Below are 27,340 nucleotides of genomic sequence, written 5' to 3'. Positions count from 1 at the left end.
CCCTTCATGGAGATTATGAGTCCCAACAACTGGATGGATTTTTTTCTCGAACTTGCACTTCTCTGTGTATAAGCAATAGGTTCTTAAGGTCTTTAACACTTTTTTTTCTGACGTGCTCTCGATGGAGTTAAAGTGAAGCTGAGAAAATTAGTATGTCGTCCAGATAGACTATTAAGAACAGGTCAAAGTATTCCCTCAAGATGTCATTCACAAAATGTTTAAATGTCGTGGGGGCGTTACATAGCCCAAATGGCATCACAAGGTACTATAAAGCCCCGTACGATCGGAATTTCCAATGGAAAAACGTCTGTTGGAAATTTTGATGGAAAAATTGAGAACCTGCTCTTAATCTATTGATGTCAGAATCTCCAACAGAAAAAGTCAGATGGCGCATACACACGGTCGGAATTTCCAACCAAAAGCTCTCATCCAACTTTTTCTGTCAGGAATTCTAACCGTGTGTATGGGGCTTAAGTGCCCAAAGCATGTTCGGAAGGCAGTCACCTTCACTAGGTTGTAGGCCCCCCGTAAATATAAATGGAAAAATAATAATTGCAAAAGCAGCAACTAAAAGGCGATATACACACAAAATAGACAATAGAAAAAAATGTAGTTGCGCTGTGATACAAAATAATATGAAAAAGTGTACTAAATGAAACTATAACAAATGTGTTAAAACATTGGTTCAGTAAAGTCCAAAAAAAACAATCGAGACAAAATCTTCTTAGAGGTTCAAAAATGAAGAAATCCACCACTGAAAGTGAAGACACCATAAGGAATGCAGGCTTACCAAATGGCAAGCAAGGATAGCTTGCGGCTGTAAACACCAGCCCGGGCCTTTAACATGAACTGCAGCAACCGCCAGTAGTACAAGACAATAAATGTATCCTCAGAGCGCAGATGTCCCCAAGCAGATGAGATACCGGAAAAATAATGTGGACTTACAATAGTGAAATACCGTAGAAACAGTATAACATTTAATGAGCTAAAACACTTACAAGAAACAATCGTATAATCAGCATATAAGATCAAGCCGGCTAAGCGAACGCCCGTCTGCTCGGACTGTCACGCGATGACATCAGCGTGTCTCATCCTCCCGTAAATATAACTTTGTAAAAACCTGAGCTGTTTGGAACCTTTGGAATAACTCGGGAATGAGAGGGAGTGGGTATCTGTTCTTGATGGTGATTTTATTAAGGTCCCTATAATCAATGCACGGTCTGAGAGAACGATCCTTCTTCTCAACAAAGAAGATGCCAGCTCCAGCAGGCAAAGAGGAGGGGCGAATGAATCCTTTGGCTAGGTTTTCATCTACATATTGTCAATAGGGCCTCCAGCTCGGATAAAGAAAAGATTCACCCAAAGGGTACTTCTGCTCCGGGTAGCAACTCAATCGGGCAGTCGTAGGACCGATGCAGGGGCAGGGCATTGGCACCTTACTTGTCAAAGACATCAAGGAAGTCAAGGTAGGCTGAAGGGACGGCATGACAGGGATCTGGTGTAGGTTGAATGGACGCACACACTAAAGGGTTGACAGGCGTGGTGATGCCACAGTGTTGGCGACAGTAGGGAGATGAGAAGCTGATTTCTCCCTTGGGCCAGTCGATTTGTGGATTATCTGACTCTGATAATAAGCAATAGGACTGTCAAAGAAAAAGATTGTAATGGTGTGCCTGCTAGTTTTTACCCAACTCATTTCACTAAACAGTTTTAAACGTATATTCCATCCTAGAAAACCTTTAAGAGGAACTGTAGTCTGCTTGCATAGTTTGTAATAAAAACATCTTAACAATTTTGAAGCTTCCCTCCAACCACTTTGCATATTATTTTATATATACTGTGATTTTGTACTTGCCAAATATACTGCAGAAATCTCCCTCCAATAAGTCTGGCTACAGCCATTTTAACTGTGGTCAGCTGAAGCTGCTGCCTGTTCACTTCCTGGCGTAAGGTGTGCCTTACTCAGAGGCACACCTCCAGCCCTGCAGCTTTTATTGGCCCTCTTATGACTCATCCCCCCTCCCTTCCTGGCAAACTCTCACAAGAGTGAGAGAGAGAGCTGTGCATGATGTTATAAGCCTAGGCTAATGACCAGACAACAAACAGGAAGTGGGCTAGATAAGGTATTTACTGACAATTTTTTTATTTATTTTTTCCAAAGTTAAAACAACAAGGGCAGAAGATTTAATAGATGGAAAGTTTTTTAAAAAAAGTCTGCTTTTAGAAATGGCACTGACATTTTTATTTTGTGACTACAGCAACAGAACTTCAAGCAAAAAGTAGTTGCTCTATTAAGAAGATTTAAAGTTTCCGATGAGGTATGTGCAGATTTTTTTTCTATGAAATTCTTTCTATGTGCTAAAATGTGAACATAACATAGCAGGGGTTATGAAACGCTAGTTCATCCATTCCTATTTTGTCTTTTTGTTGTTACACCAATTAAAAGTGATGTATTATTGTATGCTCAAACTTCTGACACTAATGGCCCCTACACACAATCCGAATATCGGGCCAAAACGGTCGTCCGAGGAAGAATCGTACGATTTTCGAATCGTGTGTACACTATTTTTGAGAGCCGATCACGACAGTTCAGTCGATATTATTCGATCGGACCAGTACAAAAATTTTCCTTTTACGATTTTCATTTAGTCAGTATACTTGTCATCCGAAAATACAATACAAATACATTACAACGCACGACATCACTTCTTATTTATTTTATTTTTTTCTGTCGTACGAGAATTTTCGTAACTTTATTACCCATTCCATGTCTACTTGCGACTATTAAGCGAAAAAAGTCATACGAACTGTCGTACGATATTCGGATCATGTGTACGGGCCATTATGCTAGCATAAAAAGCACATACAAGCCTTATCAGCTTGGCAGCAAATTCAGTATAGTTGTAGCTGTATAAAAATATGTAAAATGTATTAAAAAAAATTAAGTAAAATTTGCACATAAATTAAACAGTAGATATTTAAAAAAAAACAAAAAACGTTACATTTTATTTCCTAATGAATGCTGTTTGGACACACTTCAGCTTATTTTTACAAAACAGCAACAAGGTGACAATGCTGCTGCCCTTATTTCACTGCAGAGCAAACATTGATGCTACCCTGTGTAATCTGGGGGACAGGTAGCAGGTACAACTTCCCTGGGATAAGCAGTCTTTCAGGCACAGATACCAAACCCAGTAAAGTAGTGACAAAGTGTTTATTGGTGATATTTACAAGTCTATATACAGGTGGTGTACAGTGTTTCTAAAAAACAGGCAAAACAAAAAAATAGCCAAGCAAAAACCTAGCTGTGTCTCGGCACTAACTACACAATATACAGGCCCTCACTACCAGGCTGAGCAAGCCTACAGCTTGTCAGCTTGCACATAAACTGCTTAATAGCTTTCACCAACCTGTTCTCACAGACTGAAGTTGTCTACTCTTCCCAGGCAGAAAGCTTAAAAGAGAAGTATGGGGAGGTTTTTTCCGCTGTTCATACTTATCTTGGTAAAAGGAGCATCAGACTGATGCTGCATCTGTCCCCCAGCGTCTCTTCACTAAGAACCGAGCCACCGAACACCGCTGATGGCTCAGTTCCCACTCCTCCCCAAGCAGAGTGATGCTTACTGTTAGTCAGCATATGCTCTACTTCTCAGTGCTCATTGGAGTGCTGAGCAGTTGAGAGGGGCGGAGAGTGGCCGTCTCAGCGGCTCGCTGAGATGCTGAGACAGCCATCAATCAGGGCAGCTGGCAGATCCAAACTTGGAAGTCGTGATGACGCACTGCCCCGACTTATGGCAGTGACGTTAGCAGAGAGCGGACTTCAGACTGCTCTCCGCTGAAAACGGGTCACAGGAGTGCAAAACGAATTGCAATCCTGTGAGCCCGAGCAGAAGCCCAGCCTAAAAAGCTCAGGCTGGACTTTGCCTTTAAATTGGCCTGTGGAAGAGGACCAAGACCCGAACTGGACCATGGATCAGAGAGCCCTAAATGTGTATAAGAGGAGCCTGGGAGATGTATAAACCCCCGAACAGGACTTCCCCCGGCTCTCTCTGGGACGCTCTGCTACACCTGTTAAAAGGAGAGGAAAAGTAACTGATCAACTGGCAAGGTCAGCAGGTAGTAAAACGGTTATCCGGTGAAGACACAGAAAAAAATAAACTTATGTCATTGCTAGTGACAGATTAGGTGTCATATATGTAATTTTACCAATAATTTCGCATTATTGCATTAATAGACGTGAAAAACACACAAGCTCAATCTAACAAAGAGGCAAATGCCCTAACAACCTCTGTGTGAGGTTCAGGGATATATCTGCTGAAACATGAGGACCTCCAACGTCCCATGTACTTGATGATGTATGGAGGCACCCCCTGCTTGGAAGCGGCCGAAGCTGCCCCAATCCTAAATGAGTGTCCGGTGAACAACTTGGGGTTGAACCCCAACCTCCCAATCAGAACCCTAACATGCGACAAGAACTGCTTGGTAGTTAGGGGATCAGAGCGGAATGGTAACAAAGATTCAAATAAACATTTAGAAGGGAAATGGAAGGAAAAGGTAAGTGAACCAACAATGCACTAGCATAAAGGAGCCTATTTAGAAAATAAAAGACGAACCTTTACAACCCCTTTAAGGCTTTGTCCTCATGGGATCATCTTTTCAACCAATACTGCACCAGTCGAGGACTGGTCTTCATTAACACATATTATTCCATTTTTTCATTCACTTTTTGTTCACTTTATTGATTATTATTTGTGGAATGATTATCACTTTTACATCACTTGTTTATTATATGAAATCTTTCATCCTTGAAATATTATGTGTTTTGTGCATGTGATTCACTTTTATAGTCTGTATTTTCATCACATGTTCTAATTTCATGCATATTTATTATTGATATCAGGGGGTTGTGTGTAATGCACAACACTGTAGTGTTTTGTTTACACACATTGTGCACATATTGCATTCATTATTCTGTGGATAGTGCTTCACGTTATGTACACTGTAATGGAAGCTGACTGTTTTTTCAATTTCAGTTAGTATCTAGTCCTTCTATAGATAGAAATATACTGACATGTACAATGCTGTGAAATATAATTAAGGCAAAAAAGCTTTCCAAATCTGCCTGGCTTTATGTGAATAGGAATTGCCCCCTAAACCTAATAACTGGTGGTTGTGACACACCTGGCGGCAACAACTGCAATCAAGTGTTTGCGGTAACTGGCAATGAGTCTTTCACATTGCTGTGAAGCAATTTTGGCCCACTCTTCTTTGAGGAATTGTTTCAATTTAGCCACATTGGAGGGTTTTCCAGCATGTGTAAGGTCATGATACAGCATCTCAATCTAAATTTAGCTTTGTTTAAACCATTTGGAGGTGGACTTGCTGCCGTGTTTCAGGTCATTGTCCTGCTGCATAACCCGAGTGCACTTGAGCTTGAGGTCACAAACTGAGGGCCAGACATTCTCCTTTAGGATTTTCTGGTAAAGCTCAGAATTCATGGTTCCATCAATTATGGCAAGTCGTCCAGGTCCTGCAGCCCCAGACCATCACGCTACCACCACCATGTCTGACTGTTGGTATGATGTTCTTGTTATGAAATACTGTATTAGTTTGATGCCAGATGTAACGGGACGCACACCTTCCAAAAAGTAAAACTTTTTTGTCTCATCAGTCCACAGAATATTTGCCTAAAGGACTTCGGTATAATCAAGATGTTTTTTGGTAAATGTGAGCTGAGCCTTTTGTGTTCTTTTTGGTTAGCAGTGGCTTTCGCCTTGGAACTCTCACATGGATAACATTTTTGCCCAGTCTTTCTTATTGTTGAATCATGAACACTGATCTTACCTGAGGCAAGTGAGGCCTGTAGTTTTGATCTGTTCGTGTGCTTCACTTTGTCAACAGGTCTGGCAGTAATTGGGCCTGGGTGTGGCAAGTGAAATTTAACTCGGCTTTCCAAAAAATTGTGGTTAATTACAGTTCATTCATGCTTCAGCATGGGAGGGGGCAGGCAGGTTTGAACAGTTTTTTCCCCCTATTAAATTAAATAATTAAAAAAACACATCTTGGATTTACACGGGTTATCTTTGTGTACTATTAAATTGGTTTGATCTGAATCATTTAAGTGTGAGAAATATGCAAAAAAAGGGGGCACATACTTTTTCACAGCACTGTATAGGAATTTTACAGAAGTGTGTCACTCAAAGGATTCGGCACTTAGTATTTGTTCCTCTTCCTCTTTGTTCCTCTTAAGTTTACTATGTTTGTATACTCCTTTTTGTGTTGGGTATATTATTGGGGTTGACTTCAGGGTGTTTTTAAAACATTAAAATCTCTCTAGTTACTAACTAAGGTACTGAATTTCTATCATATCCTATACATTTCTATGTGAAATGGCCAAAGCAAAATCCATAAAATTAGTTTCAGCCCCTTGCTGCATGATATATAGAGTATGTGTGTGCACGGGGGGGGGGGGGAATGCAGGAGTAAAACGATTAGTTAAAATAAACTGAAGCAGATAGTTACTGTTTTTTTCTGTTCCTAGGTACTCGACTCTGAGCAGGACCCAGGGGAACATGTGACAGAAGTTGAAGAAGACATTGACTTGTTGTATGACGCACTCGATATTGACAATCCAAGTGATAGTTGCCCAGAAATGGAAGATGATGACAGTGTACTCAGTACACCAAAGCCAAAGTTAAAGTGAGAGGCATAGTCATTCTTCATTGTTCACATTTTAACAAAATTCACTGATGCTTCCTTTAAGTTTTGATTTTGTGCAGCAGAACAGAAATCTTATTCTTTGTATAAGTTTTGAGAATTTGATGGCAGGTAGCGTGGCAACCTCAATACCAATATGTTACACCCTCTTCCTTTCCAGGTCACCTTTCAGTGCTATGATAGTTTTACGAACAATTACTTGGCAATGCAACACTGTACCCAAACAAATTTTAAAGTGGTATTAAAGGTTTGGTGTTTCAAAACAAACCAAAAAACAAAAATAAAAAACAAACATGTTATACAGTACTTATCTACTCTGTGCAGTGGTTTTGCACAGAGCAGATCCTCCTCTTCTTGGGTCCCCCACCGACGCTCCTGGCTCTTCCCCCTTGATCAGTGCCCCCAATAGCAAGCTCCTTACTTTGGAGGCACTGGTATGTGCTCACTCTTGAGCCCTGTTCTTTGCATCCATAAGAAACATACTGTTGAGCCTCCGGCTGGCTCACTAGTCGTGATTGACAGCAGTGGGAGCCAATGGCTCCCTCTGCTCTCTCAGCCAATGAGGAGAGGGAGTCCTAGGACAGCCGAGGCCCTTGTGCATATCGCTGGTTTGATAGGAGTCTTAGGTGAGTATTAGGGGGGCGGTAGGGGGAATCGCAAACAAAAGGTGTTTTTTTTTTTAAGTACAAACGCTGTTATTGAGGTATCAAAAGCATTGGATTGGTATTGTTTTTATAGAGAGATTGAGGAGAGCTAGTTGAGGATTTGGTTTGACAAAAAAAGCCCATTACAGAGGAAATTAACTTAAATACTGTGGTCCAGAAGCTACAAATGTGCAGTCCCAAAATATGTGACTAATACTACCTTTAGCGCCACATTGCCTCCAACATAAGTTAGTTTCTGAAGAAAATATCAGACATTCTAACTGGTGTGAGGTAGGATCTATGTAGGAGTTTTAGCATATTATCCCAGTAATTAGTACAGTGGGAGTATTTAAAGCCTAATGTCGCGTACACACGGTCGGTTTTGTCTTGTAAAAAAACGTTGTTTTTTCTCATGGAAAAAAAACGCAGTTTTTCAAACTTCATTTTAAAAAACTACGTTGCCTACACACCATCGTTTTTTCAAAATGCTCTAGCAAAGCGTGGTTACGTTCAGCACCTACGGCGGCACTCTGTTCCATTCAAGCTCACATCATAACTTGCTTCTGAGCATGCGCGGGTTTAATAACGTTGTTCTAAATGTCGTTTTAGCCTACACACGATAATTTTTTATGACACAAAAAACGACGTTTTGAAAAACGACATAAAAAATTTAAGCATGTTCGAATTTTTTTTTTGTCGTTTTTCAGAAGACATAAAACAACGTTTTCCCCACACAGGGTCATTTTAACCACTTCTCTACTTTGGGTATTTTTCAGATTTGGTGTTTACAAGACTAAAACAGTTTTTTTTGCTAGAAAATAACTTAAAACCCACAAACATTATATATTTTTTTTTTCTAATACCCTAGAGAATAAAATGGCGATCATTGCAATACTTTTTGTCACACCATATTTGCGCAGCGGTCCTACAAGCGCACTTTTTTTGGAAAAAAATCACTTTTTTGAATTAAAAAATAAGACAGCAATAAATTTGGCCCAATTTTTTTATATATTGTGAAAGATAATGTTACGCCGAGTAAAATGGTACCCAACATGTCACGCTTACAAATTGCGCCCGCTCGTGGCATGGCGTCAAACTTTTACCCTTAAAAATCTCGATAGGCGACGTTTAAAAAATTCTATAGGTTGCATTTTTTGAGTTACAGAGTAGGCCTAGGGCTAGAATTATTGCTCTCGCTCTAACGATCGCGGCGATACCTCACTTGTGTCGTTTGAACACCGTTTTCATATGCGGGCGCTACTCACGTATGCGTTCGCTTCTGCGCTGGGGCTCGTCGGGACGGGGCGCTTTAAAAAATAGATACCTCGGTTGTGGCAGCAGCTGCTGCCGTTACCGAGATATGTATCTTTAAAGTTAGGCCGTATATAGTCGTACAGCGGTCTGGAAGTGGTTAAATGACGTTTTTAAAAATGCTGTTTTTTTTCATCACAAAAAACGACCGTGTGTACGCGGCATAAGTCTTTTTCCCAATTGGTCATATGGGATGTTTTAGAGAATTTGTTTGTTCTGCAAAAGGGTATAGAACCAAGATAAACCTTTTAGGTTTATTGTGTTTACCTTGAAGGTATTCCCAAACTTTCTTGGGCAAGTCATAGGTTGTTGTTGGATGTGTGAGTTGGAAATGTTGTAGTTGAGTGAGGGTATAAGCATGTACAGTTGTTTTTTTTGGAGAATACTTCTTGGATTGTCATTATAATATCCTGTATCCAGGAAGTGATCTTTAGATCTGAAATTAAATGTTCATAGATTTGGAGAGGAGTTAACTTTTGGCATGTTTTAGCTTCAAGATCAATGCTCGGCTGAATTTTTTCCCACACTGAAAGAGTCGCTGCTATTGATGGTAGGGCGCAGTCCAGCAGTAAGTTTGTTAGTTTGGCTAGGAGCAAAGAGGGTAAATCTTTATTTTTTAGGATGGATTTTTCTATTTTTACCCAGAGTTTGGTAGATTCTGGTTCGAACCATGCTTTCATCTGGTCCTAGTATGGCTGCTCTGTAATAATAGAGGATTATTGGGAAGCCTGTTCCTAATGTATATCTATGTCTTTGTTAAGTGGAGTATGTAATTTTAGGCATATTTACTCTTCCATATATATTTTCTAAAAAGCTTATCCGTTTAGGTAGGAGAAGCATTTTTTGGGCCGCCATCCTGCCTAGCCAGTATAGTTCATAGAATGCAATATGCGATAAATTGTTTTTAATAGTTTCCAAAAGTGTAGTGAAGTTTGCTTCATATGTGGATGAAGTAAGGGAAACTACTTTAATGCCTAAGTATGGAAGTGATTTGGTCATCCATTGGAATGGGAAACAGTCCTTAAGCTAGGATATTTGTTTTTTAGGGATGTTAATAGGTAATATACACAATTTAGTTATATTCGATTTATAATATGAAATTGCACCATAGGTTTGCAATACCTGTAATCTAGCCAGCGAAGAAGCCGGATTCGTCACTGTCAAGACCACGTCGTCGGCAAAGAGGCCAATCTTTTGAACATATCCTGCGACATTGATCCCTGATACCCTGCTCTCACTCCTAACTGCTTCTGCCAGGGGTTCTATCATTTAAGGTGAATATAATGGAAGATCAAGGGCAACCCTGGCGGGTACCATTGGTTATATAGAACTTTTTGGAGATGGCATTGGACAAGAAAACTCTGGCTGATGGTTTGGTATATAATGCTGATATCGCTGAGAAACTAGAGCCTTGGAGGCCAAATTTTTGTAAAGTTGTTTTGAGGTACCCCAATGGACCCGATCAAAAGCTTTTTCTGCGTCCATTGCCAAAAGTGCCGCAGGAGTCTTCCTTGATACTATATGCAGAAGGTTAAACAGTCTCCTTGTGCCATCTGGAGCCTGTCTCCCCTTGACAAAACCAACTTGATCAGCTTTAACTAAATATGGGGTTATAGCAGCCAGCCTATTCGCTAGAATCTTGGCGTAGATTTTTAAATATGTTCAAAAGAGAAATGGAACAAATAAATAATAAAATACTGCGCTCCTCCCAAAAGGTGTGTCTACAGTGGCTGCCAACACAACAAAGCATAATGTAACAGAAAAATGTAAATAAAGTGCAGCACCACCATAGAATAAAGGAAATCCCAATGTAATGGGAGTTCTTGGGTAAAGTGAAAAAATATCACAAAAAAAGAGAAGTGTGATCACAACCTAATGTGTCAAACTTGACCAAATTATAACATATTAATCTCATAGAAAGATAAAATGGTGCAAGTGTCCATAAAACAAGAGACAAAACTGTCCTTAAAAGTGATCATATGAAAACATCAGATTCTTTCATGGAGAGTAAAAAATGGTTCCTACAACATCAGTGCAGATTATTCACGCCCGAAGGTATATTCATCAACGGATCAACAGAATAAATTGGGTACTCTTACCAGATCTGGTGGACCCAACTCGCCGTACGGCGGTGGATCTAGCGAGCATACATGATCAAACCAATTGATCGGACCAAATCTGCTACCGAACTCCTTGTTTCCTGACAGGATGAAAATCCCTTTGCAATGAGAGGCTTGACGTGATGGAACAAAAAATCTTCAACCTTGACTGAAAAGGATGAACTCAAGGCATGGGAGAAAAAAAGGAAAGGAAAAACACATCCTCATAGTGTAAAAAAGTATAAAAATGTATTCCATAAAAAATAACTCCAATGGAACAAAACATCCACAAATTAAAAAGTTGCGCAGAGTTGAAGTGTCTAGGGCCAATATATGGCTAGGACCAATATGGGTAATGGTCCAACAGAACAGGTGGAACTTGCACCAACAGTTCAGCTGCTGATCAGTGACAAAGCCTTTATAGACAGTTGGTGCTGTCAAAAGCGTGTCTCTTTTCTCCAATGTGTTTGTAGTTGATATCAAGGCAACAAGGATGTCCTTACAGGATGCCTCCAATTTATAAGCCAACAGCAATGCATTGTTTAATTGGGCAACTGTGTGGCAAATGAGGTTTAATGTTAATAAATGTAAAGTTATGCAGTTGGGAGCTAAGAATATGCATGCATCATACATACTAGGGGGAGTACAACTGAGGGAATACATAGTGGAGAAGGATCTGGGGGTTTTGGTAGATCATAAGCTCAATAATGGCATGCAATGCCAAGCTATGGTTTCCAAAGCGAGCAAAGTCCTTTCTTGTATTAAGAGAGGTATGGACTCCAGAGACAGAGATGTCATTTTGCCCCTGTACAAATCATTAGTAAGACCTCATCTAGAATATGCAGTTCAGTTTTGGGCACCAGTTCTTAAAAAGGATATCGGGGAACTGGAGAAAGTGCAGAGAAGGGCAACCAAACTGATAAGAGACACGGAGGAGCTCCGCTATGAGGAAAGATTAGAGGAACTGAATTTATTTACTCTTGAGAAGAGGAGATTAAGGGGGGATATGATAAACATGTACAAATATATAAGGGGTCCATATAGTGAACTTGGTGTTGAGTTATTCACTTTACGGTCAACACAAAGTACAAGGGGGCACTCTTTACGTCTACAGGAAAAAAGATTTCATCTCCAAATACGGAAAGGTTTCTTCACAGTAAGAGCTGTGAAAATGTGGAATAGACTCCCTCCAAAGGGTGTTCTGGCCAGCTCAGTAGATTGCTGAATTTATTTTCTCTTGAGAAGAAGAGGAGATTAAGGGGATACGATCGACATGTACAAATACATAAGTGGTTCATATAGTGAACTTTTGTTGAGTTGTTCACTTTAAGGTTATCACAGCGGACAAGGGGGCACTCTTTGCGTCTAGAGGAAAAAATTATTTATCTTCAAATACGGAAAGGTTTTTTCACAGTAAGAGCTGTGAAAATGGGGAATAGACTCCCTGCAGAGGTGGTTCTGGCTAGCTCAATAGATTGATTTAAAAAACTGGGTACTGACATTCATAGGTAAAGTTAATCCAGGGAAAATCTGATTGCCTCTCAGGGGATCAGGAAGGATTTTTTCCCCCTGCTGTAGCAAATTGGATCATGCTTGCTGGGGTCTTTCATCTTCCTCTGGATCAACTCTGGGTGAAGGATTGTGTATATGGGATTGTATGATTTAAAAAAAAAAAAAAAAAAAAACAATGTATTGGTTGAAGTTGATGAACTTGTGTCTTTTTTTAACCTGACTAACTATGTAACTATATCATCTCTTGCTTATTTCTTTCTTTTTGCCTTTTTCTTCATTTACTCTTTTTTTTTTTCTTCACTTTTTTACCAGGGAAATAGGCCATTACGGTTTGATAGTTTTCTTGACATGATTGTTTTCTTTGTTTTACTGCTGTCATGTATTTAATATGTATTGGCCTGATTAGCCCATTTTTATTTTTTTTTGGAACATGCCTGGCCTTTATGGAAGTTCCTTTGGACATTGTTATCCATTGTGTATTGTTTTCGTGGTGCATATGCTTTTTGGAATGTTGTACTTTCATTGTTAATTTTGTTGACTAAATGAATACTATTTAGTCAACAAAAACTAAAACAATTGAGATGAATAAAATGGGACTAAAACTAAAATGTCATTTTAGTCAAAAGACTAAAACTAAAACTAAATTGACATTTTAACTCAAAATTAACACTGGTCTGTAGTGCATGTTTATACCTCAATACCTTAAATAATATGAGATTTTTCATTCCAGCAGTATATAATGAGTTAGAAAATTGTAGAGAAATGTTAACTAATGCATTACAATTTAATTAGACCAATTTGATTTTAGATGACTAAAATTAGTTTTATGCCGCGTACACACAAAGTTTTTCTCGACGTGATTCTTGTCAAGCCAAAATGCTCGAGCAAAGCGAAGTGACGTACAACGGCACTATAAAGGGGAAGTGCCATTCGATTGGCGACATCCTTTGGGCTGATTATGCAAACTTCCCTTCTCATAACCTGCTTCTGAGCATGCACATTTTTTTCCCTGTCGTTAAAGCCTACACATGACCGTTTTTTACAACGTGATAAACGACGGCATGAAAAACGACGAGAAAAAATAGAGCATGTTCTAAATTTTTAATGCCCATTTTTCACACCACTAAAAATGCTCTGGAGCCTACACATGGTCGTTTTTAATGACCAATTTACGGTCGTGTGTACGCGGCATAAGTAGAATAAAATGTACTGGAGGTTTAGTCGACTAAATATGACTAAAACAATTACAGAAGACTAAAATGGGACTAAAACTAAAAGGCCATGTTAGTCCTAAGACTATGACTAAAACTAAATCGAAATTTGCTGCCAAAATGAACACTATGATATACAGTTGACATAAAAAAGAGAATGTGCACAGAATATTGACAGAGCTAAAGCTTTGTCTGATTGTAGGAGGAATGTTCAGAAAACCACTACCGTTGAGACAAGGGGATATTTGGACCAGGATTATGTAACATACAATGTAGACTACAGAGTGCATTGGTTGTAAATGTCCATCACCTTTCTGGTCAGTAAGAGCAAAAATTGTTATGTTAATTTATTACATGTATGTATTAAATTGTGAAATATTTAGGTGTGAGACTCCAGGATACTCCAGCAAGAAGATTTTACCACTGTGGCTGATTTATCCCACCTACATAAATTAAGACCGCTTAGGCACAACCAATTTTTTTAATATATGAAATATAGTGTTTGATGACATAGACATAGTTTTCTTTCTCGTACATCACGGGACACAGAGCGGCATATTCATTACTATGTGGGTTATATGGAGTACCTTCAGGTGATGGACACTGGCAATCTCAAACAGGAAGTGCCCCTCCCTATATAACCCCCTCCCATAGGAGGAGTACCTCAGTTTTTTCGCCAGTGTCTTAGGTGTTGGTCATGGTTTAGCTTTGCCTCCACATCCTTGGGATCAGGGCAGGCTAACCGGATCTGTCCAACGGCCTCAGTGCTAAAGTGGACAGTATCCGGACCCCAAAGCCATGGGGTTTGCCCATAACGCTTCTCTTTTTAGAGAGCTGGACCCTGGGCCCAGGACTTAGAACCTTGGGCATCTAAAGCTCCTATTTGCCAGGGTGCTATATGGGCCCAGGACAGTGGCTCCTTCATAGGAACCCAGGGCCTAAAGGTCTAGACGCCACCCACGGAGATGGGGGAAGATTGGACCTCTTGCTGTGCAAAAGTCCTGCGGCATGGAGCAGGTAAGTATTGGGGAGCCTGCGGAACTTGGTTCTTAGCAGATTCCCTGGAGGGAGGTGCACAGGGGGTCATGCCTGGGTATGCTCTGCATTGGCAAGGAATTACTATGTCTATGGTCAGAGACAGGATGATTCAAATCTTTTTCCCCCAGTGATAGGTGTCCTCCCTGGTAAGTGTTGTTTAGCTGGGTCTGCTGCGCTAGGTGTGGGATCTCTGTGAAATACAGGAGCCGTGTTTCCCATGCTAAGAGGAGGTCTGTGACCTACCTGAGGGTATACCTGCCTGGGTGCTGGGCCGCTCCGTCCTCCTCCATGTGCGATGGCCCCCGCCGACGCGCGCGCGTGCCCGAGATATGAACGTTTTTTCGCGCCATTGGCTGGGGTGGGGGCGCATCCCTGTGGGCGGCGATTTACATATAGGAAGGGGAGGCCCTTCCAGTAGCTGCCAAAAGCTCAGTGTCTTCCTGAGTTACAGAGGAGGAGGACGCAGAGCGGAGCTCGCTGAGGACACCCAGTGGCGGAAGGAAAGATTACAGTCTTTTTCTAAAGAATAGACTGTCAAACCTACAGATAGGTTTCCTTTTCCTTTTTTTCAGCAGATGGCTATTGGCAATACTTATTAGGAGACAGAGTATTTTTCTTTTCCTCTTCAAAAAAAAAAAAAAAGATATATATAAAAAAGAAAAAAGAAGAAGAAAAAGGGAAAGTACTTCTGATCTCCCTTCTCAGTTTGGGCGTTAGTCTCTATCGTTCCCAAACCGGCAGATCCCCTTAGCTACGTCTGTGGCTGGGTGATAGCAGGTGTACCTCGGTATTGTACCATGGCTTCTGGGTCAGAAGGTACAAAGGGTGGGGATTCCCCCGCAAAATCCGAAGGCTCAGAGACACGGCTATGCCGCTGCTCTCCCCACAGGACATATCAGGGCACGCCCTGATGGGACCTGGGGGATCTGGTGCTGGGGCTGGTCCAGTTCAGTCCAACCCCGGCTTTGTCACTGAGAGGGTGCTTGCTGTTTCTTTAGGAGAACTAGAGAAAAGAATGGCAAAAAGAATAGCTAAGGCTATATCGGGTAGAAAGCGGACTAGGTCTCCGTCACCCGAGCAGGAACCCTCAGACTCAGAGATCCTTTCCCTAGGGGAATTGGATAATCCTGACGTTTTGGACCAGGGTGGTTCAGAGATCGAGGATCCGGATACTGAGGAGTCTAGTTCAACCTCCCAAGGGGAAAGTTTGTGGGTTCAAGCTTTAACGGACATGGTCCATGAGGCATTTAAGTTACCCATACCAGAACCTCAAGTATCGGCGGTTTCAGCTTTAGGCTCATTAAGAGCGCCTCAAAGCAACGCAGTTTTTCCGGTCCATCCTCTACTCGAGGATGTCATATTTCAGGATTGGATCAAGCCAGATAGTCTTTTTACCACCTAAAAAATTCTCTGTTTTATATCCTATGGAGGAGAAATTCTCCAAAAGGTGGGCGCCCCCGGCGGTTGACGCAGCCATCTCCTGTGTGAACAGATCTTTAACTTGCCCTGTAGAAAACTTACAGGTGTTTAAGGATCCGGTTGATAAACGCTTGGAAACATTACTTAAGGCCTCCTTTACTTCAGCAGGGGCGATAGTTCAGCCCGCTGTGGCTGCTATTGGAGTTGCCCAAGCATTATCAGATAAGACTAAGCAAATGCTTAACCACTTCCCGCCCGGCCTATGGCCGATTTACGTCCGGGAAGTGGTTATGAAATCCTGACAGGACGTTCCAGAACGTCCTGCAGGATTTCATGCCGCGCGCGCCCGTGGGGGCGCGCATCGCGGCGATCGGTGATGCTGGGTGTCAGTCTGACACCCTGCATCTCCGATCTCGGTAAAGAGCCTCCGGCGGAGACTCTTTACCACGTGATCAGCCGTGTCCAACCACGGCTGATCACGATGTAAACAGGAAGAGCCGCCGATGGCTCTTCCTCACTCGCGTCTGACAGACGCGAGGAGAGGATAGCCGATCGGCGGCTCTCCTGACAGGGGGGGTTAGCGCTGATTGTTTATCAGCGCAGCCCCCCCTCGGATCGCCACACTGGACCACCAGGGATGCCCACCCTGGAGCACCAGGGTGGGCAAAAAAAAAAAAATGACAGAAAAAAAAAAAAAAAAAAGCATAAGGAAAAAAAAAAGATGCCAGTCAGTGCCCACAAATGGGCACTGACTGGCAACCTGGCAAAAATCAGTGCTGCCACCCCAGTGTCCATCAGCGCCACACCAGTGTCCATCAGCGCCACACCAGTGTCCATCAGTGCCACCCCAGTGCCACCCCACAGTGCCCCTCCATGCCCAGTGCCCACCTATCAGTGCCCATCTGTGCCACCCATAAGTATCCATCAGTGCCGCCCATGAGTGCCCATCTGTGCCGCCTATGAGTGCCCAGTGCCGCCTATGAGTGCCCATCAGTGCCGCCCATGAGTGCCCATCAGTGCCGCCTATGTGTGCCCATCAGTGCCGCCTATGTGTGCCCATCAGTGCTGCCTATGTGTGCCCATCAGTGCCGCCTATGTGTGCCCATCAGTGCCGCCTATGTGTGCCCATCAGTGTCGCATACCAGCGCCGCCAATCAGTGCCACCTCATCTGTGCCCGTCAGTACTACCTCATCGATGTCCATCAGTGCCATCTCATCGGTGCCCATTAGTGCCGCCATATCAGTGCCCGTAATTGAAAGAGAAAACTTATTTACAAAAAAATTAACAGAAAAAAATAAAAACGTAATTTTTTTTCCAAATTTTCAGCCTTTTTTTAGTTGTTGCGCAAAAAAAAAAAATCGCAGAGGTGATCGAATACCACCAAAAGAAAGCTCTATTTGTGGGGAAAAAAGGACGCCAATTTTGTTTGGGTACAGTGTAGCATGACCGCGCAATTGCCATTCAAAGTGCGACAGTGCTGAAAGCTGAAAATTGGCTTGGGCGGGAAGCTGCGTAAGTACCTGGTATGGAAGTGGTTAAACTGATCCCTGCCCAACAGGCAGAGGAATTTTCGGATATACCCAGGGCTATAAGCTTTACGGTGGATGCTATCAAGGACTCCATCCAGCAGGCGTCACGTTTATCCTTATTTCTAATCCATATGAGAAGGCTCTTATGGTTGAAGAATTGGGAGGCTGAGCCCCCGTGCAAAAAACTCCTGGTAGGGTTTCCCTTCCATGGAGGACGTCTCTTCGGAGAAGATCTGGATAGATATATTCAGACTATATCAAGCGGCAAAAGCACTCTCTTGCCAGTCAAGAAGAAGGCCCGAGGGCCCGCATTTAAGCGCCAGCCCTCCCCGGGGCAGGGGCCCTCTAATACCAAACAGTATCGACGGCCTCCTGCAAGATCAGGATTTAACAATAAGCCGCAGGGCCAAGCCACGGGGGGCAAGAAGCAGTGGTACCGCAAGCCTGCGAAGCCAGCCCCCAAGCCGGCCTTATGAAGGGGCGCCCCCACCCACGATGGTGGGGGGAAGGCTGCGTCTCTTTGCAGAGGTTTGGGAGGCCAGCATTCCCGACTGCTGGGTACGGTCTTCCGTGACCATGGGCTACAAACTAGAATTTCTAAAATTCCCTCCTCCTCATTACCAGGAGTCAAGAGTACCAGGCGACCCTGTGAAAAGAGCCGCATTGATGGCGGCATTGAATCATCTGCTATGCCAGAAGGTGATAGTAGAAGTACCAGTCCGGGAACAGGGATTGGGGTTCTACTCCAACCTGTTTATCATCCCAAAGCCCAACGGCGATGTCAGGCCAATCTTGGACTTAAAGGGAGTAAATGCGTACCTAAAGGTCCGCTCATTCCGGATGGAAACTATTCGGTCAGCTGTCGCCGTGCTCCAGAAGGACGACTTCATGGCGTCCATAGACATAAAGGATGCTTACCTTCATGTGCCAATTTTTCAGCCACATCAAGTATTTCTACGCTTTGCGGTGGCTCAGCGTCATTTCCAATTTGTGGCGCTCCCCTTCGGGTTGGCTACGGCCCCCCGGGTATTCACGAAGGTCCTAGCCCCAATCCTAGCCAATCTAAGGACCCAAGGGGTCACGGTCCTGGCTTACCTGGACGACCTCTTGGTCGTAGACCACTCGTCTCCTGGCCTGGAACGAGCAGTGGCCCTCACGGTTCAGTACCTCGAGAGGTTCGGCTGGGTCCTAAATCGAGACAAGTCAGCATTCCTGCCCACAAGGCAGCTGGAATATCTCGGCATGAGATTGGATACAGAACAACAAAAGGTGTTCCTACCCCTATTAAAGGTCAAGGCCATCAAGGAGCTAATACAAATAGTTCTAAGAAAGAAAAGGCCAACTGTTCGCCTATGTATGCGACTACTAGGCAAGATGGTGGCCACATTCGAGGCGGTTCCGTACGCTCAGAGCCACACTCGCATCCTGCAGGCAGCCATCCTGTCAGCATGGAGCAAGAGGCCTCAGGCCTTAGAAATTCCTTTGCCACTCTCACCAAGAGTGCGGCAAAGTCTATCTTGGTGGTTAAACCCTCAGAATCTCCTGAAGGGAAAGACTTTCAGTCCTGTGACCTGGAAGATAGTAACCACAGACGCCAGCCTGATGGGCTGGGGAGCAATTTTGGATGGTTGCACTCGCCAGGGCACTTGGGCAGCGGCAGAGAAGCAGTTGCCCATCAATATCTTGGAGCTCAGAGCTGCTCGACTAGCCCTCAGGGCTTGGACGTCCAAACTACAGGGGTTCCCGGTGAGAATACAATCGGACAATGCCACGGCAGTGGCGTATATAAATCACCAAGGGGGAACCAAGAGTCAAGCCGCTCAGAGAGAAGTGAGCTTGATTCTCTTGTGGGCAGAGGCCCATGTGCCCTGCATATCGGCTATATTCATTCCCGGAGTGGACAACCTACAGGCGGACTTCTTAAGTCGCCAGACTCTGTTGCCGGGGGAGTGGTCTCTGCATCCACAGGTCTTTCAGACACTCTGCCAGAAATGGGGAGTGCCGGACGTGGATATCATGGCATCGAGACTGAACAAGAAGCTAGACAGGTTCATGTCCCGCACAAGGGATCCCAGGGCCTGCGGAACCGATGCGTTAGTTTTCCCTTGGCATCAGTTCAAACTTCTTTATGCATTTCCCCCGCTCCAGTTACTACCCCGCCTGCTGCGCAGGATCAGGGTGGAGCACATACCAGTTATCCTGGTAGCTCCAGCATGGCCCAGAAGGGCATGGTATTCACTAATCCTGAAGATGGTAGTGGGAGACCCTTGGACTCTTCCTCTACGGCCAGACCTGCTATCGCAAGGTCCGATCCTCCACCCTGCCTTACGGCATCTAAATTTGACGGCCTGGAGGCTGAATCCCTGATTCTCAGGGGTAGAGGTCTGTCTCAGAAAGTAATCTCTACCCTAATCAGAGCCAGGAAACCGGTCTCTAGGGTGATTTATTACAGGGTCTGGAAGGCCTATGTAGGCTGGTGTGAGTCCAAGCGATGGCTTTCTCGCAAATTTACCATCGATAGAGTATTAAGTTTTCTCCAGCTAGGAGTGGATAAAGGACTGGCATTAAGCACAATCAAGGGACAGATTTCAGCTTTGTCAGTGTGGTTTCAGCGGCCGCTGACCACCCACTCGCTAGTTAAGACCTTCATTCAAGGGGTCTTACGTATTAATCCTCCAGTTAAATCCCCACTTTGTCCGTGGGATTTAAATCTTGTTCTGTCAAGTTTACAGAAACAACCTTTTGAGCCGTTGGCTGAAATTCCTTTGGTTTTACTGACAAGGAAGTTAGTATTTTTGGTTGCCATGGTTTCCGCCAGAAGAGTATCGGAACTGGCAGCCTTATCCTGTAAGGAACCATATCTTATTTTACATAAGGACAAGGTCGTTCTCCGCCCTCATCCTTCCTTCCTACCAAAGGTTATATCCAGTTTTCATCTAAACCAGGATTTGGTATTACCATCCTTCTTTCCTAAACCTACTTCCAAAAAGGAAGGGTTGCTGCATACCTTGGATATTGTCAGGGCCATGAAGGCCTATCTTAAAGCTACAGAGAAGATCCGGAAAACAGATGTGTTGTTCATTTTACCGGATGGGCCCAAAAAGGGTCAGGCAGCTGCAAAATCCACCATCTCGAGGTGGATTAAACAGTTAATCACTCAGGCCTATGGCTTGAAGGGGTTGCCTCCTCCGTTATCATTAAAGGCTCATTCTACTAGGGCCATGGGCGCCTCCTGGGCAGCACACCACCAGATCTCTATGGCTCAAGTTTGCAAGGCGGCAACCTGGTCTTCGGTCCACATGTTTACAAAGTTCTACCAGTTGGACATAAGAAGGAATACTGATACAGCCTTTGGGCAGGCAGTGCTGCGGGCTGCAGTTTGAGACCCTCGGATTCCGGGGGCTCCCCTTTGAGTAAAATTTTAAATTATTTTTTTCTCAACTAAGTTGGATTTAATATGATTTAAGTATATCTCTTTTGTCTTGGGAAGATGTCTCCCTCCCCTCATTGTAAGCATTGCTTTGGGACATCCCACATAGTAATGAATATGCCGCTCTGTGTCCCGTGATGTACGAGAAAGAGAAAAAGGGATTTTTTAATACAGCTTACCTGTAAAATCCTTTTCTTGGAGTACATCACGGGACACAGAGCTCCCACCCCTCTTATGGGGACCATTTTGGGAGGCATACTGCTTGCTACAAAACTGAGGTACTCCTCCTATGGGAGGGGGTTATATAGGGAGGGGCACTTCCTGTTTGAGATTGCCAGTGTCCATCACCTGAAGGTACTCCATATAACCCACATAGTAATGAATATGCCGCTCTGTGTCCCGTGATGTACTCCAAGAAAAGGATTTTACAGGTAAGCTGTATTAAAAATCCCTTTTTTGTGCAAATGTGTTGTTAAGGCAGCATTGCTGTTCTTGCGGATTTACTTACCTTCAGCACCGGCTGCTGTGCTGCTCCCTCTCTCTTTCCCATGCTTCTGCCTCAGCTTCTCTTTTGAGACAGAAAATCAGTCTGACATAGTGAGCTAGAAAAGTTGCAGTGGAGGATGCTGAAATGGAGTGTTTTCTGCCAGTGCTAGTCTGCATGGAGGTTCCCAAGATTTTATAGAATTGTATATGTTTGTAACTTCTGAATTATATTTTCCCAGTTACCATTTAAACTAACTATATCTGGCTATTTTAGGTGAAGTGACATTTTTTTCAAACGTCAGTTCTTTTTAATTTTTTTTTTTTTCCATGTAGGCCTTATTTTGAGGGTCTTTCACACTCCAGCTCTCAAAATGAAATCGACAGTTTGCAAAGCATGAAAATTCAGAAAGACTTACCCAGCCCTGTAAGTAGCTGCATCTAATGAAAAGGCTTCATCTGCTGATTATAGCACTTGTGGCACTGAATATATCCCGAAAATAAATGTTTTTATATGTATGTGTACAGTGTACTATAGTTAGTGTGTGTGTGTGTGTGTTTATATATATATATATATATATATATATATATATATATATATATATAATAGTTTTTTTCCTTTCCTGGACCCGCTTTATGTCAGCCTACTACGGGTCAGCTTTTCCTCCTCTGGCCCCTCCAGGACAACCTTTTACCTAGCCTATAAAGAGCGTCTGTCTCCCTGAGCTAGTGTTCAAAATGTCCCACCTTGCGGTGGAAACTAGGTGTGAGTCCGCGGCTGACATAAGGACTATCCAGGAAAGGAAAATAATGGTAAGTAATTAAAAACAATTTTCCCTATTCCTGCACCTCCTCATGTCAGCTTACCGTGGGACATAAGCAATGGCACAATAGAAGGGAGGGAAAACAAAAAACAAAGATAAAAGTGCTAAATAAGAAGCCAAACGGTATCATTAGCAGTAATCAGCATGGATTCATGAAGAGTCTTTCTTGCCAAACCAATCTATTAACATTCTATGACGAGGTGAGCTGCCATCTAGATAAAGGAAGACCCGTAGATGTGGTGTATCTGGATTTTGCAAAAGCATTTGTTCCCCAGAAACGTTTACTGTAGTAAGTCAGGTCCGTTGGCATTGAATAGGGTGAGTACATGAATTGAAAACTGGCTACAAGGGTGAGTTCAGAGGGTGGTGATAAATGGGGAGCACTCGGAATAGTCAGGGGTGGAAAGTGGGGACCCCCAGGGTTCTGTGCTGGGATCAATCCTATTTAACCACTTGCCCACCAGGTAAATTCTGGCACTTCTCTCCTTCATGTGAAAATCACAATTTTTTTGCTAGAAAATTAATCAGAACCCCCAAACATTATATATTTTTTTTTAGCAGACATCCTAGGGAATAAAATGGCAGTCATTGCAATACTTTTTGTCACACCGTATTTGCGCAGCGGTCTTACAAGCGCACTTTTTTTGGATAAAAATCACTTTTTTGAATTAAAAAATAAGACAACAATACATTTTGGCCAATTTTTTTATATATTGTGAAAGATAATGTTACGCCGAGTAAAATGATACCCAACATGTCACGCTTAAAAATTGCGCCCGCTCGTGGCATGGCGTCAAACTTTTACCCTTAAAAATCTCGATAGGCGACGTTTAAAAAATTCTACAGGTTGCATTTTTTGAGTTGCAGAGTAGGTCTAGGGCTAGAATTATTGCTCTCACTCTAACGATCGCGGCGATACCTCACTTGTGTGGTTTGAATACCGTTTTCATATGCGGGCGCTACTCGCGTATGCGTTTGCTTCTGCGCGCGAGCTCGTCGGGACGGGGCGCTTTAAAAAAATTTTTTTTGGTTTTCTTATTTATTTTTATTTAGTTTTATAATTTTTTACACTGAAAAAAATAAAATAAAAAAAATTGATCACTTTTATTCCTATTACAAGGAATGTAAACATCCCTTGTAATAGAAAAAAGCATGACAGGTCCTCTTAAATATGAGATCTGGGGTCAAAAAGACCTCAGATCTCATAATTAGACTTAAATGCAAAAAAAAAAAAAAAAAAAAAAAAAAATGTCATTTTTTCAAATGACAAAAAAAAAAATGTTTCTTTAAGAGGCTGGGCGGGACTGACGTTTTGACGTCACTTCCGCCCAGCAGAGCTAGGAGGACGGGTGAAGGAGATTTCTCCTTCAGTCCCGTCCCCGCTCAGCTGCCGGACACATCGGATCCCCTCCGCCGCTACCGACGGCTCCGGTAAGCGGCGGAGAGCGCGGGAGAGCGGCGGGAGGGGGGGGGGGCCCCTCTCCCGCCACCGATAACGGCGATCTCGCGGCGAATCCGCCGCGGAGACCGCCGTTATCGTGTACACCACCGCCCCCTGAAAAGATGAATATCTCGATTGTGGCAGCAGCTGCTGCCGTTATCGAGATATTCAACTTTAAAAAGGAGGACGTCTTTTTGACATGGGGCGGTGGTCAAGAGGTTAATTTATTCATAAACGACCTGGAGGATGGGGTAAACAGTTCAATCTCTGTTGCAGACGATACTAAGCTAAGCAGGACAATAACGTCTCCGCAGGATGTGGAAACCTTGAAAAACGATCTAAACAAATTAATGGGATGGCCAACTACATGGCAAATAATAGGATTCTCATAACAGCTTACCTGTAAAATCATTTTCTTGGAGTACATCACGGGACACAGAGAAGCATAGTAATTACTATGTGGGTTATATATCCTACCTTCAGGTGCTGGACACTGGTGTAATCAATTAAGCAAGAAGTTCCCTCCCTATATAACCCCTCCCATACTGGGAGTACCTCAGTTTTTGTAGCAAAGCAATAAGTGTCCCAATATCCCCAAACAAGAGGGGCGGGAGCTCTGTGTCCCGTGATGTACTCCAAGAAAAGGATTTTACAGGTAAGCTGTTATAAAAATCCTATTTTCTTTATCGTACATCACGGGACACAGAGAAGCATAGTAATTACTATGTGGGACGTCCAAAAGCAATGCCTACTGAGGGGAGGGAGACACCAACAACGCAGACCGCCAACAGATGAGAGGACCTATAATGCTGCCTGCAGCATATCGCGCAAAAAAGCTGCGTCCTCCTGCTGTCTTATGTTCACCCAATAGGAATTAGTGAACGTAAGCACAGACTACCAAGTTGCGGCCCTGCAATCTGGGGCTTGGTGATGCATCGCGCAAAGCGATTACTATCTTGGTAGGGAGCCCCCCAACAAAAGCCAGGGGGAATCCCACTCTCTAAACCACAAGCCTGAATAATAACATGATGAATCAACATTGAAAACAGTTGAAATAGACGTTGCCTGCCCTCTTCTGGCAGTGCAAAACCTCTCAGTTTTCCGTATCCGAGTAGCTGCTTCAGCTAGGGCTTGACCCTTTTTACTCTAACGAGAGGGAGAGAGAGACCATCTTAATAGCTGATCTGAATACTGCCTGCCCATATCTAGGATCTTCTGGCAGTACCATAAAAACATCATCTTTATATATCTGAAAACCTTCAGAAAGATTGTTAACTGCTCTCATCTTTATTGAGAGAAAAAGCAATAACCTTCCTTCCGCGGACCAAGGTCTTGAAAAAAGGAAGTCAAAAATATCTTGGATTCAAAAGAACACTAGATCCTACTAGTATCTAAGGTTGGGTGAGGATTTAACATCACCCTTCTTGTGCAAATAATTAAAGTGGAGTTCCACCCATAAATATAACATTACATCAGTAGTTTTAAAAAAATGTCATTAGTCCTTTTACAAAATTTTTTTTTTTTTTTAGATGCCTTCAAAGTGTTGTTGCTAGGCAGAATAGTTAATCTTCCCACTTCCTGCACCTAGGTGCTTAATGCTTCCTAACCTACACCGCACAGACTCCTGGGAATGTAGTGGGTGTAACTTTTCAGGAGTCTGTGCACTCCCCAGTCTCAAAGAATCATGTGACTTGGACAGCACAGGTGCTGAAACCTGATCTGACACTGCTTGTGCAGCACTGAGCATGTGCGAGAACTGCAAGGCTGAAATCCAGGAAGTCATACAGTCTGGCTTGATGATGCCCACACTTAAGATGGCCCCAGTCAATTTCTATTTTATAAAGTGTCTAAATGCTGTAACAACCTAACAAAACGGACCTTAGTTTACAGACTAACTTTACTAGAATACATTAAGCTTGTGTATTACAGGGGTATTTATATTTAAAAAGTGAAATTGTGGCCGGAACTCCGCTTTAAGTATGGCTCTATACAAAGAAAGTTGCCAATACTTTCTTGCAGATGCAACCACAACCAAGAACACCAATTCCTTCTTTAGAAGAATTAAGGGAGTATGGCGCATCAACCCAAGGTGCTGACCCTGTAAGCCGACACACCTAGATCCAATCTTCCGAGCCTAAGGGCGACCTAACTGGCGGACTTATACCCGTCACCCCTTGTACAACGGCCCGGATCAAGAGTGTGACACAAGCGACCCTTGAAAATATTGACAAGGCCGAGATCGGATCATTGATGGAACTTAAGGCTAGCTCCATCTCCTTACCACTGTAGGAAGGCAAGAATCTTACTTGAGACATACTACCAAGGATGCCACCCCTTGGTTTCACACCAGGAATATGGGCCTTTCAGATCCTAGGATATCTGGTCCTGGAGGCCAGCTCTCCTGTATGAATCAAGGTAGTTGCTGATTCTGAAAACCCCGATCCTCAAGAATGCGGGCTATAACAGCCAGACAATTAATACCCCTGTATGTAAGACAGGATGTAACCCTGCGAAGCAGGCCTGGACAAGCCATAAGGAGTCCTAGTTCCCATACGATCACTTCTGCTGTGCCTGCACAGTCAGGTCGCATGGGCTATGCCGGAGCAATTACAGCTTCCGTTCTTTTGATGTAGCATGGAAGCCACGAAAGTTGAGGCCCTGGGGGGAGAAAACACCTAACCAGCGACGACTGGTCCCCCAGGATCACATCTGCTCTGCATGCGGGTGGATCCTTTGTCCTTGACACAAAGTTGTTCAATCTCTTGTTGAACCTGGACGCCATTACCCCTTATGTACAGGGTACCGTTTGTGAAATTTGGTCAGCAACAGGTTGGGGTGTAGAGGTTAATCCCCTGGACATAATCGTAGACGGCTTTAGCGAATCGCCTGCCAATCTAGCATTCCATGAATTGACGATTGTCAATAGGCAAGGCACAAGCTCCTCCCTGGTAAATAAGAAAAACCACCAGAGAGGCACTGTCAGATTGTATTCAGACAGAGCAACCCTGTAACTTAAACGTTCAGGCCCTAAAGCCAGATGTTCCATCCGCAGCTCAAGAAGGCTGACAGATAAAGCTCCTTTGGAGCATGACCACCTTCTCTGTGCCGTGGTCTCTTCCAGGCCTGGATTCTATCCCTAGAGGCCAGCCCTCTCAACCTGCTCCCAGGTAACGGGTATGAAGGATCTTCCCTTCTGTCAATTATTCAGTTAAAAACCCTCAACTGAAATTCCAGCATATCCCTGGGATCAGACTCCTAGGATAATGCTAGGTTAGGATCCACTTGTTCCAGGCCGACCGAACAATGTCTATCAGCCTTGATTAAAACTGAGCATAGGAAATTGTTTCTGAATGAAGCCAGCATATTCCCACTAGACTGGGATCCTAACCCAGGAGTTCCAGATACATAATCATGCTGGACTCCAAGGCCCAACCATGCTACTGACTGATCTGTCAGCAGGAGTTTGCTTTGGTATGCCATTACTGCTATACCCTGGGCCCTTAGGTAGAGGCGGGCCCTAGCAGCCTCGTAAATAAACACACCTGCAAATGGCTCCTCATATGTGCATGTGGCCATTTTTAAAAGCCACATGCCTCTATGGAAGCGTGTGTACATGAAAATATGAAATCATGCAAATATGTTTTTGGCAAAACACATAAGGGGGCGTGCTGCATACACGTA

General features: G+C 43.4%; 1 protein-coding gene across 5 annotated transcripts in view; it reads left to right on the top strand.

Moving 5' to 3' along the window:
• The window catches only part of PACS2 (phosphofurin acidic cluster sorting protein 2), a 406,668-nt gene that overhangs the window by 136,675 nt on the left and 242,653 nt on the right, over positions 1-27,340 (top strand). For all 5 annotated transcript variants that reach the window (XM_040333364.1, XM_040333363.1, XM_040333367.1 and 2 more), the window contains exons 8-10: positions 2,259-2,318; positions 6,542-6,699; positions 21,731-21,821. In XM_040333364.1, coding sequence (XP_040189298.1) covers positions 2,259-2,318; positions 6,542-6,699; positions 21,731-21,821 — 309 coding nt within the window. The remainder of the gene's footprint in view (positions 1-2,258; positions 2,319-6,541; positions 6,700-21,730; positions 21,822-27,340) is intronic.

Source organism: Rana temporaria, chromosome 13 (assembly GCF_905171775.1).
Source record: "Rana temporaria chromosome 13, aRanTem1.1, whole genome shotgun sequence".
Lineage (NCBI taxonomy): Eukaryota > Metazoa > Chordata > Amphibia > Anura > Ranidae > Rana > Rana temporaria.
This window is presented reverse-complemented; position numbering and strand designations above follow the sequence as displayed.